This window comes from Vulpes vulpes, chromosome X (genome assembly GCF_048418805.1).
Source record: "Vulpes vulpes isolate BD-2025 chromosome X, VulVul3, whole genome shotgun sequence".
NCBI lineage: Eukaryota > Metazoa > Chordata > Mammalia > Carnivora > Canidae > Vulpes > Vulpes vulpes.
The window spans coordinates 38,766,551-38,782,007 of NC_132796.1; the positions used below are offsets into that span (position 1 = coordinate 38,766,551).

At 34.6% G+C, this 15,457-nt stretch overlaps 1 protein-coding gene across 10 annotated transcripts in view; it reads left to right on the forward strand.

Moving 5' to 3' along the window:
* The window catches only part of KDM6A (lysine demethylase 6A), a 209,507-nt gene that overhangs the window by 54,545 nt on the left and 139,505 nt on the right, over positions 1-15,457 (forward strand). For all 10 annotated transcript variants that reach the window (XM_026012249.2, XM_026012250.2, XM_026012252.2 and 7 more), the window contains exon 3: positions 11,174-11,282. In XM_026012249.2, the coding sequence (XP_025868034.1) occupies positions 11,174-11,282 (109 nt within the window). The remainder of the gene's footprint in view (positions 1-11,173; positions 11,283-15,457) is intronic.

Sequence of the window (15,457 nt, forward strand, 5' to 3'; positions counted from 1 at the left end):
AGTTTTAAACCTCAAAAATCCTTATAGAATGAAAGATTGAAATATCAATTAATATGTCATTCTAGAAATTCAAATGTATGTCTTGTATAGAAAAACCAGATTTAAGGTTTCTCCTCAGATTGATGGGTTCATAATTTGTTTCACCGATTTCAAATAGAAATTTAAACATGAGCTTATAAAGAGACTTAAACTAAGTTGAAATGGTGTTTTGGATGGTCAATTTTCATATTTTAAATGAAGATATTTTAAATGAATAATATTAAGGCAGTTTTCTTTTGAATACAGATTTTTGCTACAGTATGCTTTTAAGACTGGTTTTTCAGATGAACTCTTTTAAATTAGTGGAACAGATTGTTAAAAGAGTCACTAATAATAGGAGATACTGAATTTGCATGATACTTTATTACTTTTATTCTTTCGTTTCCTGAGTTAAAAACTTTTCAAGTCATGTTGGAAGAATTTATAGTTACGATAGGCTGGAGCAGGGTTATTTTTTAGTTGTTTAATAGACAGGAATCCTTGTGAAATATCTAAGGAGTGGGTAATACAACTGTTCCTTAATCTTTATCAATCAGCAAGTAATTTGATTGTCTTTTGCTTTATTGCTCATTCTTACAGTTTGTAGATCACAGTGGCAGACCAAATTTTCCTTAGTAATTTTTTGAGTGTTACTGACTCTTAGGAGTTTTATATATTCTGAATGTGAATGCTTTCTCACTATGTGCGTTGAAAAGTGTATTTCCCAGTTTGTGACTTGCCTTTATACTTCTATGTGTGTATGTGTGTGTGTGTGTGTGTGTGTGTGTGTGTGTTATAAACTAAAGTCCCAAACGTTGATGTCATTGAATTAATCTTTTAACCTTTTTTTCATGACTTGCATTTTTGGGTCTGTTTTTAAAGTGTTCCTAAGCTATGCTGATATTGAAGACATTTTGCTGTTTTCTTCTTAAAGGTTTAGATAGGTTTGTGCTTTACATTTAGGTTTTTAATCTTTCTGGGATAGGTTTCTGTATGTGTAGATACAGAAGTCTAATGTCTTTTTTTTTTTTTTTTTTTGTTTAGTCCAGCATTTTTTAGTTTTCAGCACAGTGGTTGTGTCCAGGCTGCTTGAAGCCTAACCTTTTTATTTTTATGGCATACATGGAAAAACAGTTTGTACTAATGACCAAAAAATTGAGATTGAAGTTGCTTAAGATTGGTGATGGTATGTAAACAGTGAATAGCTCTGGCTATTCACTATTCTGGTTGTGGCTGCCCTTGGCACGGTGGCTGATTTTTGCCTGGCAGCCCCAGAGGCTGAGGCTACCTTTCTTTGAGCAGTCCTGTTACCCCATTCCCAGTGCACATGTTAGAAAGTGTTCAGTGTAGAATATGAATCTCAGAAACAGAGCTGTGTGAGTATATTAAGTTTTTTAGTTTGATAAGGGAGGGAATTACAGATCCTGTAATTTTGCTGGGCCAGTCCAAAGTTACACAGCAAAGAAAAATGTAGTTAGGTTCTTTCTTGACAATAGAAGAAAATATTGGTGAATGTCAGGGGTGCTGGGATTTTCTAATTTTGAGCCTAACATTTATACTGTAAAGGAAGTGGTGGTTGGTTTTGAGAAAATAGAGAACCTTTTATTTATTTATTTATATATTTTTAAAGATTTTATTTATTCAATGAGAGAGAGAGAGAGAGGCAGAGACACAGGCAAAGGGAGAAGCCGGCTCCAAGTGGGGAGCCTGACGTGAACTTGATCCCGAGTCTCCAGGATCATGCTCTGGACCGAAGGTGGCCCTAAACTGCTGAGCCACCAGAGCTGCCCTAGAGAACCTATTACATCAAAAAGTTGGTGAAGGGACAGAGGCCACCTGGGTGGCTCAGCAGTTGAGTGTCTGTCTTCGGCTCAGGTTGTGATCCCGGATTCTGGGCTCGAGTCCCACATTTGGGCTCCTTGCAGGAAGCCTGCTTCTCCCTCTGCCTGTGTCTCTGCCTCTCTCTCTGTGTGTCTCATAAATAAATAAAATATTTAAAAAAAACTTGAATTCATAGATGAAACTGGGAAGAGATATTCTGAAGTAACATTATATGAATAAGTCTTTTGTATATAAACAGCACCTGGCAAATAATTTAGGAAAATCTGTTCATAATCCAATCAAGAAATGCACACAATCTGTGAACAGGTTGATAGTTATGAAAGAAGTAATAAACTTAGCTAGTAAATATTTGTAAAAAAGTAATCAAAGAATTGAAAATGAGCACTGTTGGTGGAAGATTACATTGGTTCAGCTTTGCTAGTGGGATTATCAGAGCTTAAATTGTGCTGTCTGTGAGGAATTTATCCTAAAGAACTATAAATTGGCCAAATTATGTTCATTTGGTAATAATAGTAAGAACTTGGTTAACAACTGGTTACTCTTCAGTAGAAGCAAATTGTGGTTTAGCTGTTCAGTAAAATACTATGAGATGTTAATTTTGATGTAGATCTATATGTTTTGACATGGTAGGCAGGTAATATATTGAATGGAAGAAATAGTACAAATCTTTGTATGCAGTTTTACAAACTATATTTGTATTACATGTATAGAGAAAAGTCGGGAATGGTATACTCAGACTGATTAAAAATTGTTTTTTTTTTTTAAAGTGTTTTTGCGTTTCTTTTAAAGTGCTATCTTTGGAGGAGAGGCTTTTTACTATTTGCAGTTTTTCTAGTTTTAGGGTTCATTTATTTAGTAGATAAATCTTAAATGCCTACTACATATTAGAAGTTGTAGAATTCAAAGCAGATGATTTTCAGTGGAGCTCACACTGATAAATGTAATGTCTCCCCTCTCCTTCCCCCAATGGAGTGCTTGGGCTTTCTTTCTTTATGCATTTTTGATTATTTGACAAATGTGTATAAAATAAGTGAATGCATACTTTACTGCCAAAGATGTTAACTTGAACTATAGATGTTATAGCAAGTATCCAGGTTATAGCAGGCATAATAGATACAGGTGGGTTTTTTTTTTTTTTTACCTTTATGCAAATTTGGCCTACTTAATTTTGTTGTAGCTGTTTTTTTTTTTCTATTTGTATATTTTTGGAAATATCAATTAAATGTGTATAGCTGAAATGACAGAGAGAGTGATTGCATGTAAAATTGCCCTTTCTTCCTCTAGATAAATAATAATAGACCCTGTGGAGTAGCAAGCAAATAAGGCAGAATGTAAACTGTAATGCCTACTGCTTTATATGGGAAATCACAGGATTACTCTGGGCTTTATTCACAGAAATGACTGCTGAAATTCTATCTCATATTTTCCTTACCTTCAAATTTTAAATACATACCATTAGATTATTCAAGACTTAATACACCTGCTTTATTTGAATGAGGCTTTTTAAAAAATTTTTATTTATTTATGATATACAGTGAGAGAGAGAGAGAGGCAGAGACACAGGCAGAGGGAGAAGCAGGCTCCATGCCCCGGGAGCCCGACGTGGGATTCGATCCCGGGTCTCCAGGATCGCGCCCTGGGCCAAAGGCAGGCACTAAACTGCTGCGCCACCCAGGGATCCATGAATGAGGCTTTATATTTATAAATAACTTGATTGCACCCCATCTGCGCATGGTGTTACATTTAGTATGATATAGAAAAAATTATTTGTAAAATAAGATAGGTGTTTTGACACAACAGCTTCTTTAAAATTTAATGTTGGGGGCAGCCCTGGTGGCCCAGCTCTTTGGCGCCGCCTTTGGCCCAGGGTATAATCCTGAAGACCCCAGGGTGTGATTGATCCCTGTCCGTCTGCTTAGGGCTCTCTGCATGGAGCCTGCTTCTCTCCCTCTCCCTCTGCCTGTGTCTCTGCCCCTCCCTCCCTCCCTCCCTCTCTCTCTCTCCCTCTCTCTCTCCCGCTCTCTCTCTGTCATGAGTAAATAAATAAAATCTTAAAAAAATAAAATTTAATGTTGGCCCTGGGTGGTGGTGGTGGTGGTGGGAGATACATGTGTGTACACATGCTAACGTAGAATTCATTAACTCGTTTGGCTGCTTGCATAAACAATAAAGGTTTTAGACTTAGTAGTAATCCAGCAACTTGTTGGCAGTTTAAACAGTACAGCCTATTGTGCTTTGTTGCATCTGTATTTGGCTTTTCTTTGCCAAATATACTAAAGAGAGCAATAACAACACTAGGTAAACTAGAGAGATATAATGCGAAAGATACAAACAAGTACGGTGAAACCATATAACATTTTCCATATGTTTTCCACACGTTGTCTAAACTGGTATATTGTCCATATATATATATCTATATATACACCTATATATAGATATATATAGTATACTGTTCATATATATATTGTAGTATATATGGTATATAGTATATATATAGTATATTAGTATATATATAGATATATATCATTATATATATGAACAGTAGTGTTTTGTGATATATATATATGTGTGTGTGTGTATATATATATATATGAGCAGTAGTGTTTTTGTACCACAGGTGGCTTTTATTTATTTATTTTTTTTCCACAGGTGGCTTTTAATATGAGAACTTGGTGTTTTGTTTGGGTTTTGTGTGTAATTTTTTTTGAATTGTTGCTTTTTATATGATTTTAAAATTAAGGTAGGAAAATTTGGGAAAGAACTAAAGGCTAAATTTTTCCGTGGGATGACAGGAACAGGAAGTGGTGATCATAATGCTTTTCTGCTTGGTGTAGAGGGAGCTAGTTTGTAGGAGTGTAAAAGAGAGTTGCTTATGGGGTCTTATATTGGAAATGGCTTTTGCGTCCCTAGATATGACCTGAACTTCTGGAACCTCAGATACTGTTTGAATCCAACCTCGCTTTAGTTGTTAACTTTGACCTTTGACACAGGATTTGCTTTCTTTATGGCTCAGTTTTCTGTGAAGTAGTTTCTGTTTCATAGTGAAATTGTGAGGATTAAATGAATAAATATATGTAAAGTGCTTAGACTAATGTCTGGTACATATATCAAGGATTCAAATAAAAGCTACCAACACTTACTAAATGATCTAGTTTTGATTTCAGTAGTGTAGTTCTGTAAGAATATTTTGCAATAGCAAAGTATTTTTAATAGTTTGAAAAGAATGGTATGTAAGGTACCGAGATAGTATCTTGCATGATACTTATTTACTCATTAGCATCCAGCACATCCACTGAATGAAGAGTAGTAGTAGGTCCAGAGGTTGAGAAATCCTGGAGCAAGACTGATAAGGTTAAATTTTGTTACACTGTATTGTGATGCAAAGGATGGTAAAAATTGGAGAGAGGGAAATAGGGTAGAGTAACAGATGTTTAAGTTCCTATATCTTCTCTAAAATGTTAAGTGTGGGTAGCAGTTAACTAGATTCTTTTTTCCTTCATCCTTTTTTTTTTTTAATGTAGGCTCCATGCCCAGTGTTGACTCCAACATGGTACTTGAACTCACAACCCTGAGATCAAGACCTGAGCTGAGATCTAGAGTTGGAACACTTGACCAGAGGTCCCTCCTTCATTCTTTTTGTATGTGTTAATGATAATTTCATTAGGTGGCTGGGAAGTTTTTGTTTTTTATTTTTATTTTTTGGTTTTGTTTTTTAAGATGAGGAAAGAGGGCTGCATACTCATTTATTTGTTAAATAAAATAATTCTCAGAGACAGTTCTAGGCTGCTCTGGAATTCCACTGTTCTAAAAACTTAGGCTTCTGTTTTCCTATGTTCCATACTCAGCTTTGGCTTCTACCATCTAGATGATTCCAGCAAGGGGGAGGAGAGGTTGAAGCAGAGTATGTCCTTTCTTTGTATGCCATTGGCCAGAATTTAATCTTATCAGACTATACCTGCAAGGATGGCTGGGGTTCCCAGTATTTATTCGTAAAAACATATGTATAATTAAACTTAGGGGTTCTATTAACAGAGAAAGAGAAGAGAAAGGATGTCAGGGACACCTAGAATCTGAAGCAAGTTGCAAAACAATGTTTATATAAATGTGTAAATATTCATACTAAAGTGGAAAAAACACATGTACTTGCATCTCCACAAAGTAATCTTGAATATAGTAGAAGATTTTTAATGATTTTTGCTTCTGGGAGAGGCAACTGGGTAGCTGGGGTTAGTATTAGGAGACGGAATTTTCACTATATACTCTTTAGAATTGGTGATGTGTACATTTTAACTTTTGAAAAACAGTAAACAAAATTAAGAAGTATGGAAGTCTGATACATACGCTCAGGAATAGATATGCCATTAAGAATCAGTAATCCTTAAGATTATCATCTTAAGTGTGTAACACTTCCTTCATTAAAAAAATGTGGTGAGTTGTAATTTCAAAAAATGATTTACACTTGAGGTAGTTTGAAAAGCAACCAGACAAAGGCATTGCCGAGTGTTTGGAAAGAGCAGGAATCGTCATTATTTATGAGGCATATTTCTGGGAGGGATATCAGCTTTAACAATGCAAAGAGTTTTAGAGTTCGAAGGGAGCAGGTCGGGATACTGAATTTATTTAGAAATTTGTTATGGAAATTCAAAGCAAATAAGCTAATCGTGGAATTAAGTCAGGAGAGATGCACTCACTTAAATGTGTTTGTGTTTGGGTTTGTATTATATCTAATACTTGTATGCTTATATCATAGAAGCTCAAGAAATCTTAAAAAAATATATACAACTCAGAATTATATGCAAAGTAAGAAGTCTTTTTTCTAACTTCCATTAAGATAGCTTAGTAATTTATGCTTTAATTCTTTGCACTAATAGGAGCCGATGGCCCATGTAGTTTTTGGCATATTTAAGTTTTCCTCTTTTCTGATTGAATTGAATTAAACTTGCTTGTACGTTATACCCATTCATTGGTCCGATGTCTGGAGCTACCCAAAGTGCAATTACTTTTATTTCTGAAAAGACAACTTTTTAAATTTTTGAGTAAAGTTTTAGTATCCCTGATGATTCTCCTCAGTTAAAACTTAGGTAAAATAATTTTCATACAATAGTTTCTCCATCCTTCACCAAAATTATTGTCCTCTGTAAGTTACCACCTGTTAAAATATGGCACTCAGAACTGGCGTTAATGCTAGAGATCTGGTCAGAGGAGACCTTGGTGAGCTCATTATTGGTGTTGATTTGTATAATATGATTTATTAATTTGGGTCATGAATACTTTTTTTAGTAGCCATATTTCATGGATGACTTGTTGACCTGTAGTCTGCTTAAATCCCTTAATCTTTTTGTAAGTAGTCAGCTGGCTGCTGAACTATCTTGCATATCTGTGGCTGGCTTTTAGGAATTAGGGACAGGACTGCATGCTTGTCTTTATTATATTCGGCCTAAAAGTTTTGGTTCATTTAAAATCATCTACATTGATTTTCTCTACCATTTGTATGTCCCAGCTACTTTAGCTAATCTTTCAAATTGGAAGAAAAATGATTTGTTTAAAAGTTGCCTAGTTTGAACAATTCTAAAATATTAACAAGTATCCTCTTTTAGCTAGGCCCTGACCAAGTTCATCATACAAGATTGTAATGCTTAGCATTTTTAATGTTAATATTAAAAAAGTAAATTAGTTGTATGTCTGTGTTCATGAGCTCTAAACGTCACCAGTCAAGGTTTAGAAATAGAAGGTAATGATAATATCCCTGTTCTGGGATAACTGATGTTTCAAATAATAAAAATAAAGCAGGTCTAGAGCATAAATTATATTTAACATTGTGGAAAATGGTACTGTAATGGGAGGAAGACACTGAAGTTCTCTACCTAGCTGGGAGGATCTTAGTTTACTCTCCTTTGATTTTAGTATTTAACGATTAACTTCATTTTCATTCTCATTGTTTTTTCCAATTGGCAGTAAGGATTAGGGATGCGTAAGTTGCTAACGATAAACAGCCATAGGATGTAACAGTGCTTTTTGTGAAAAGTATTGTTCATCCCCAGTGCAAGATACTTCATTATATTTATAGGCTTTTCATTTATAAACATGAGAAATTTTGCTTTCCTAATAATTTAGCATATGGATCAAATATTCAATTATTTTTAAGTTTTAACTACACTGTCCATTAGCACGTGTCTATGTAAATAGAAATAAAAATTCAGGGGATCCCTGGGTGGCTCAGTGGTTTGGCGCCTGCCTTTGGCCCAGGGCACGATCCTGGAGTCCCGGGATCGAGTCTCGCGTTGGGCTCCCAGCATGGAGCCTGCTTCTCCCTCTGCCTGTGTCTCTGCCTCTCTCTCTCTCTCTCTCTCTCTCTCTCTCTCATGAGTGGATGAATAAAATCTTTAATAAAAAAATAAAAAGTCAAATGAAATAATTTAAAAATTCAGTTGTTGACTTCTGCTAGCCATGTTTCAAGTGCTCAATGGCCATGAGTGTCTAGTGGGTAGCGTATTGGACAACACAGATTATAGAATATTATTGTAGAAAGTGTTCTATTGAATGATGCTATTCTAGACATGCATGTTTTTCATGCAGATTTCTGACTATCCTTACATTAAGGTAGGGTGACTCCCAGAGGAAAGCATAATAATTCTTTGATGATTTTTATAAGAATAGAAATATTATTGGTTAATTATGAAAAAGCTAGATAATACAGAGAAATTAAAGTTTCTATATGACTTTCCATTTTTAACATTTGTTTTATATTCTAGTCCTTTTTTTCCCCTCTGCATGTGTGTACACGTATGGAGATGATTTTACTTGTGCACATTTCAAATAAAAAGAGTAAGAATATAAAAGTAACCATTTTAACAGGAAATATTTTTGCTTTGTAGAAGTTTACCTAAACTTTGTTCTAAATCTAAACTATTTATCTTTTATGTTTATAGTCTTTTGACTAAAAATGTTACTATATTATAAAAATATTGTTTCATTCTAGATTATTGTATGAGTTAGGAGTATTGGAAATTACCTTATTTATTTTCCTTTAATGCTCTTTAAAAATTGTATTTGCTGTATTTAATATCAGCATTTACCTCAAACACTTCAAATAAATTAATGAAGTTTGACTATAAAATGGTGACACAAAACACTTGGAAACTTATTCTAATTTTTTGTCCATCTCCTCCCATTTGATGTTTGACTCTGTCAGCATCATCTTTGACCACCAACATTAGTTGGTGGAAATTATAGTTTGTTGGAAATTATTATGAATTTCTTAATGAAGCCTGAGTATATGGGTAGGCTAATTTAAAATTTGCCCGTTCTTGTTTTTACCTGGTGTTATGCTTTATGACAATCTGAGTTATGTATAGTATTCATTTTATATGTGTTCCTTTGCTTTATGGGAAATAGAAGATAAGGCAGTAAATGATCCACAGTAGTGGAATCAATATATGGTGAAAAAATGGAAGTAAGAGTGCTGCCATCTTTTTGCTTAGGTCATTAAATTAATTTCTTTATGTTTATATCTTGAATCTTTTTTCACTATGAAACCATATTTGCTTATAAATTAATGCTGATCAGCAGTAAGAAATTGTCAGGGAAGGATAGGAAAAGTTTCTAAATAACCTACTAAGAGTTAAAGAAAAAAAGATAACTATTTTAATGAGTGTTTTACATACAGTGCCATTAATAGCTTTAAAGTCACTCATTTAATGTAAAATTAGGAATTGTCATACTGTGGCCCAATAGTTTTGTGAATTTCTCTGATACTAAAAAGTACTGAAATAAATTGCATTTTTGTATTCTTAAGCATCTGCCAGATAGGATTATATATGACTTAAATAAAGAGGATCTTGAAATTTTATTATAGTAATTTCTGACACTTCAGTGTAGCATTCACTCTTTTAATTATAGAGAAGCAGAATGATTAGTTTTTCATGATTGTGATTTGGTACATGTGCACATGTAGATAGCTAAGAGTGAAGTAAAAATAATGTTAGGCTTTAAGGGTAGTAGAGTCATCCCAGAATTTGCCTTGTTTATTATGATGTCTCCAAACTTAATGAGTATTTAGGTATGTGCTTTGCATAGGTAAATTTTAGGATACACATTTTGAAACTCCCATCAAAGGCCCTATATTTTACAGGAGAGGAAAAATCAAAACATTTTAAGTGGGTACTTTGTTCCACCCACATCACATTTTCTTATCCCATCAAATGCTCTTGAATTAGTGGCGAAAAGGTTTTTTTGGTAACAAGCTATTCTAGTTCCTTTCTTTGTGGATACCAAATCTGGAAATCTCTCAAACCTGAGATTTGAGAAATCATACACATTTCTTGATTTAGTGACTCCAGGACACATTATAAGAACATTGTAGAGTAAATCATTAGCAGGGGAATTTTGATAAAACTATTGGTAAGCTTGAAACAATCTTGTAAGAGAGATTTTTACTTATCTAAGGATAAAGTATAAAGTAAAGAAACAATTATTAAGTACCTATGGAATGCTAAGCACTGTGATAAACACTTAAAGAAGTTTTCTGATTTGAATCCTTTGTTAGCCCTCTAAGTGTTATTAAAACTGTGAGGTAGAGAGGATAAGTTTCCTGGGGTCTCCTGTATATAGCTAATGACAATTGGAATTTGTCAAGACTCCAGAAGTCTGTTCTTTCCATTGTTCATTTTCTCTTGCAGTCTCTGGGATTACAAAAAAAAAAAAAAAGAGTAATATCCTTAAAATAGTATGTTATTTTTTTATTTGGGGAAGAAATAGTGAAAGTGAATACATATATATGTATTTGAGTGAGGGTAAAATGAAGACAAGAGTTAGAGTGGGTTTAGAGGATATCATGAGAAGACATTTGTAAGGCATTGATGGTAGTTTAAATGGATAGAGGTTAGTTATGACAAAAAGTTGTTCATTATAAATGGTAGCTATTATTATTACTCTGGAGATTCTCTGAGTTCTCCTATAATTGAGTAAAGTTCTTTCTGTCTGTGGGAAAGATGGATATTATTTGTTTATATCAACAAGGACCACTGTAATAATTTAGGTGTGAAGCTTATGAATAAAGTTATCAAAATGCTCATTATTTGGACAGTATTTCTATTTTATAAATAGGAAAAGCACTTATGCCATAACTAGTGGTTATGGCTCTTCTAATAAATTATTAGGTATCTAAAGAATGCTGCATTGACTATGTCTGAGGTAGAAGTGAAATATATTGATTACTTGGGTGATTGAATACAGGATATATGCATTACTTCAGGAAGGAAATACATTTTAGGGTTTCATTTTTTTCTTAAATGTTTGTATTTTTTATTTCTAGGCTGTTCGCTGCTACGAATCTCTAATCTTAAAAGCTGAAGGAAAAGTGGAGTCTGATTTCTTTTGTCAATTAGGTCACTTCAACCTCTTATTGGAAGATTATCCAAAAGGTAATTTTTTCCCTTGTTAATTACTATTTGATTTATATATATATTTTAAAGTAATTATAATTATTCATACTCTACTAAAGATACTGCCATTTTTATTTTTAAGAAATTGTAAGCTTGTGAACATGCTAACCAATGAGGGGGAAAAATGGGATAGATAGAAATGTGAAAAGTTCACTTAACTCTACTCTACGTAAATCATCAGTAAGTTGACCAGTTTAACTGAGAGCCACCTACATGTGCACTACCGTTTTGTCCTTTCTATCTTGCAAAAAAATCCCGCCCTTTAGAGGCTTTTATAGTAGAAAGTGAGCCATTGGGGGCACGTGGGTGGCTCAGTTGGTTAAGTGTCTGCCTTTAGCTCACTATATAATCCCAGTGTCCTGGGATGGAGTCTGCTCAGCGGGGAGCCTGCTTCTCCCTTTGCCTCTCCCACTTGCTCATGCACGTGCTCTCTCTTTCTCTCAAACAAACAAACATAAATCTTTTAAAAAAGAGGGGATCCTTGGGTGGCTCAATGGTTTAGCCCCTGCCTTCGGCCCAGGGCACGATCCTGGGGTCCTGGGATCGAGTCCCGCATCAGGCTCCCTGCGTGGAGCCTGCTGCTTCTTCTCTCTGTGTCTCTCCTTCTCTTTCTCTGTGTCTCTCATGAGTAAATAAATAAGATCTTAAAAAAAAAGAAGAAGAAGAAAAAAAAGAAAGTCAACCATGGATTGACACTTTGGAGAAGTAACAGAGACTTAGTATTTCTCTTCTTTGTCCTGGCAGTAAAACTTTCCTTTTACCTAAAAAAATACTTGAATAAAAATCTAATCTAATCTAATCTAATCTAATCTAATCTAATCTAATCTAAAGGAAAGCAGTACAGAGAGATGATTATATAATGAGCTTGAGCATTGGAGAAGACAAATTTTTTATTCATTTGAAATGTTTTTCCTGTAAGAAATGAGTTAAATAACTGAAGTCAGTCCCCCAAGATGTGTCCCTTTTATAGTACCAAGCTGCTGATGCAGACTATTACTCACTTAGGAAGAAAAAGCAACCGCAAATACCATCCACTCCCCCAATACCAAAGGCAAAACTCATAGCAAAGAAAAATTGTCTCCTTATAAACAAGAACGTTTTAACCTTCTGATGATAGTAAACATCTGAATGTGGAACAGATAAGTATAGTATACTTGTTTTCTACAAATGTGTTTAGTGGGCAGAACAACAACTGGCAGGTTTCAGGGCTGGAGTGAAGGATTGTTGCTGTTTAATGTTGATGTTTTATAATGCCACTTTTGTATTAGGTTAAATGAGCACTTTCCTAGTGAAAATGCAATTTGTATTTGAGACAGGTGTAATACATGGGGTTTGAAATTAAGTTTATTTTTCAGCTCATCTCTATTTACTGCGTCATTATCGTTAACATATTATGTGTATACCCCTGAGCTTTGGTCTTCTAATCTGAAAAACGAGATAAAGGGGTTTGGGGATTGATTTGTGAAACTAGTTAGTACTTAGCAAAATACCTTCATGATAATAGGTATTAATAATTATTTAACAGTCTATTAGGTATTTCAGTTTAGACTGATAACTCATCTAAAGGGAACTGTTTTACAAAAAATATGCAGAAATTCTGTACAATATAATTTTTTAATGCTGCATGTTGGAGAGCATATAGATTGTATATATATGTATATATATATACACACACACACCTATACATATGTATATATATGTATGCACACACATTATATATATGGTAGCCTTTAAAACCTTATTAGCCTAAGAACTTAGCTATATTTTCCATTTATAAAATGTCTCTAAGGGTAATGAGTCTAGGGATATTTGTTTTGGAGCTTTTCTTTTCTTTCTTTTCTTTTGGAGATAAAGTGGGGGGCATGTGGCAAACTAGCTGGCAGGAGTAATCTAATAAGATGGGAATGGAGAACAGGAACTATTAAGGATTTAAGTCCTTGAAAAGAGGTGCTCTGAGACCCATTTACTGTCCTGTAGATGAACTGGTCATTGATAGCTAGGCAGTAGGTCAATTATTTGTAATAGGAAGAAGAGCAAGGTGAGAATGGATGTATATGTGTGAGAATGGATGTATATACATATATACATACATATATATGCACACACACATACATGTTTAAACATATATATATATGTTTATTAGTATATTTTAGTATTTCAAGCTGATGGCTTTTATTTCCTTGATTTTTTTTTTTTATTCCTCCTTGAGTCTTTATTGACCATGTTTCCAAGTTATAAAAAAAATTCCCTTTTACATACTAATTAAGTCGTCACCACCACTAGTTTATGGAGACATTTGTTACCCTAGGCTGCTTTCTCCTTCTCTTTTTGGAACCCGGTGCAAGATGAACCTCTAGCCCTAGCCAAATAGACATTTAATTTTGTAGAACAGATTATAAACTGTAACTTTTAAGGGAGTAAACATAAAACCACTCAATGAACATGTGAGTAAATTGCTCAGGTATATATATGTATGTATGTGTGGGGGGGTCTTATTGGCTCTGTTATTCTGAAGACAGTTCTTTAATTACAGTCCTGAGTCCTCTTTTTTGTGTGAAATATTCTGAGATTGGGGTTTCTTGTGAAAAACTGCTGCTACTTTCGCAGTAGGAAATGGTAGAATCTCTTTTGTGTACATTTTGGACTGTATTTTTTGTCCTTATTTGTTATTCTGCTCTTATTTTGCTTCCTGCCTTACAGGAATTCCTAAAAATTTCTGGTCTGCAGATGGTATACTTTGATTATCATTACAGTTATGGACTTATTCATTAAAAAATATTTTCCGTCATGTCAGGTGAATTTGAAGCAGAAGGAAAAAAAGATTTTCCAAAACAGTTTTCTTAAGCCTTTCTAGTTTGTAATATGTTTGAAGAGTTTTATAAACTTTTCTATCACTTGATTTGGTCATTTGGCTTCTAGGATATTTATCCTTAACAAGTAATTGGTTAGAGGATTGTAGGAAAATGAAGCTTCAGTGCACTTGGCCTATTTGTAGGTTGGATTCCTCTGGAGGGATCAGGATTCAGCATACAGGATATTTAGTTAGAAATGCCTTTAGGATCAGCACCTATAGAAGGTAGGGGACAAAAGATTGGATTGGAGAAGAGGGAGGATTAGTCAGAGGTGAGAAATTAAGCTGTGACAGTGTTGGCCAACTTCATGGGGAGCCTTGGAGCTAGAATGGTCCTTCATAGCTATCCCAAGTTGGGCCAACATGACCAGGCCTTTATACTCCACCCTTTTGATGCTGGATATGGGCCAGCCTGTAAAGGAGTGTGGCCTTGGGCAAGGTGGCTCTGCACCTGAGGCAGCTCACTGCCAGAGGCTGTCTGCCTGCAGTACTGGAATATTGGAAAATATTCCTTCCTTGAAGCGAGATTTGAATGGTTTTACACAGTGTCTGCCATACCTCCTTGCCATTCCTAACCCCAAAGCTAACCCATTAACCTTTGCTGAACCAAACAGCTGATGGAGCTGTTAGATTGCCTTAAGCCATAGATGGAGATAGGGTGATGATTTCTCTTCTTTGGGTTGGAAAACAGTCAGACACAGAACCCTGTACTCTGAAGGACAAGCATATATATTCTTGCAACTATATGTGATGGACCTTAGGAGCAGTATAAAAGAAATTATATCTAAGTATCTGTAAATGTGTGTGGCAAATTATAGGTAAACTATAATCACTGTTAGTTACTTAGAAAATTTAGTAGCAAATTACCTCAGAGTACACATCAAAATTATAAAAAGGTAGAAATTATAAGGTGTAAGAGACTTGGAAGATAGTAAGAGTTCCTAAAGCAAAATAGTTGAAGGAGATTCAGTAATTATTCATTCTTGATATTAACTTGGAAACCCTGAAAATTAAAAGTAGTTTATGTTTGTGGGGAGCTAGAAGTTTTCTCTGAAATTCCTGCCAGTAATAGATTTCTCTCCCTTTCCTCCTTCCTTTAAGTAATTTGTCATTTTGTTGCATTGTCTGTCACTTTTGGACAAAGTAAATTTTGGTTGTAGTTACTCAGGGGTTACAGGTGGCTAGCAATTCACAGAAAGAGTTGCTAATGTGAAGAAGTTTTCAGTCAGTTGGTGAACTATCTGTCTTCTCTTTGTCTCTCGTGGGTGCAATGACATTACTCCATCCTAAGATGTATTAATGT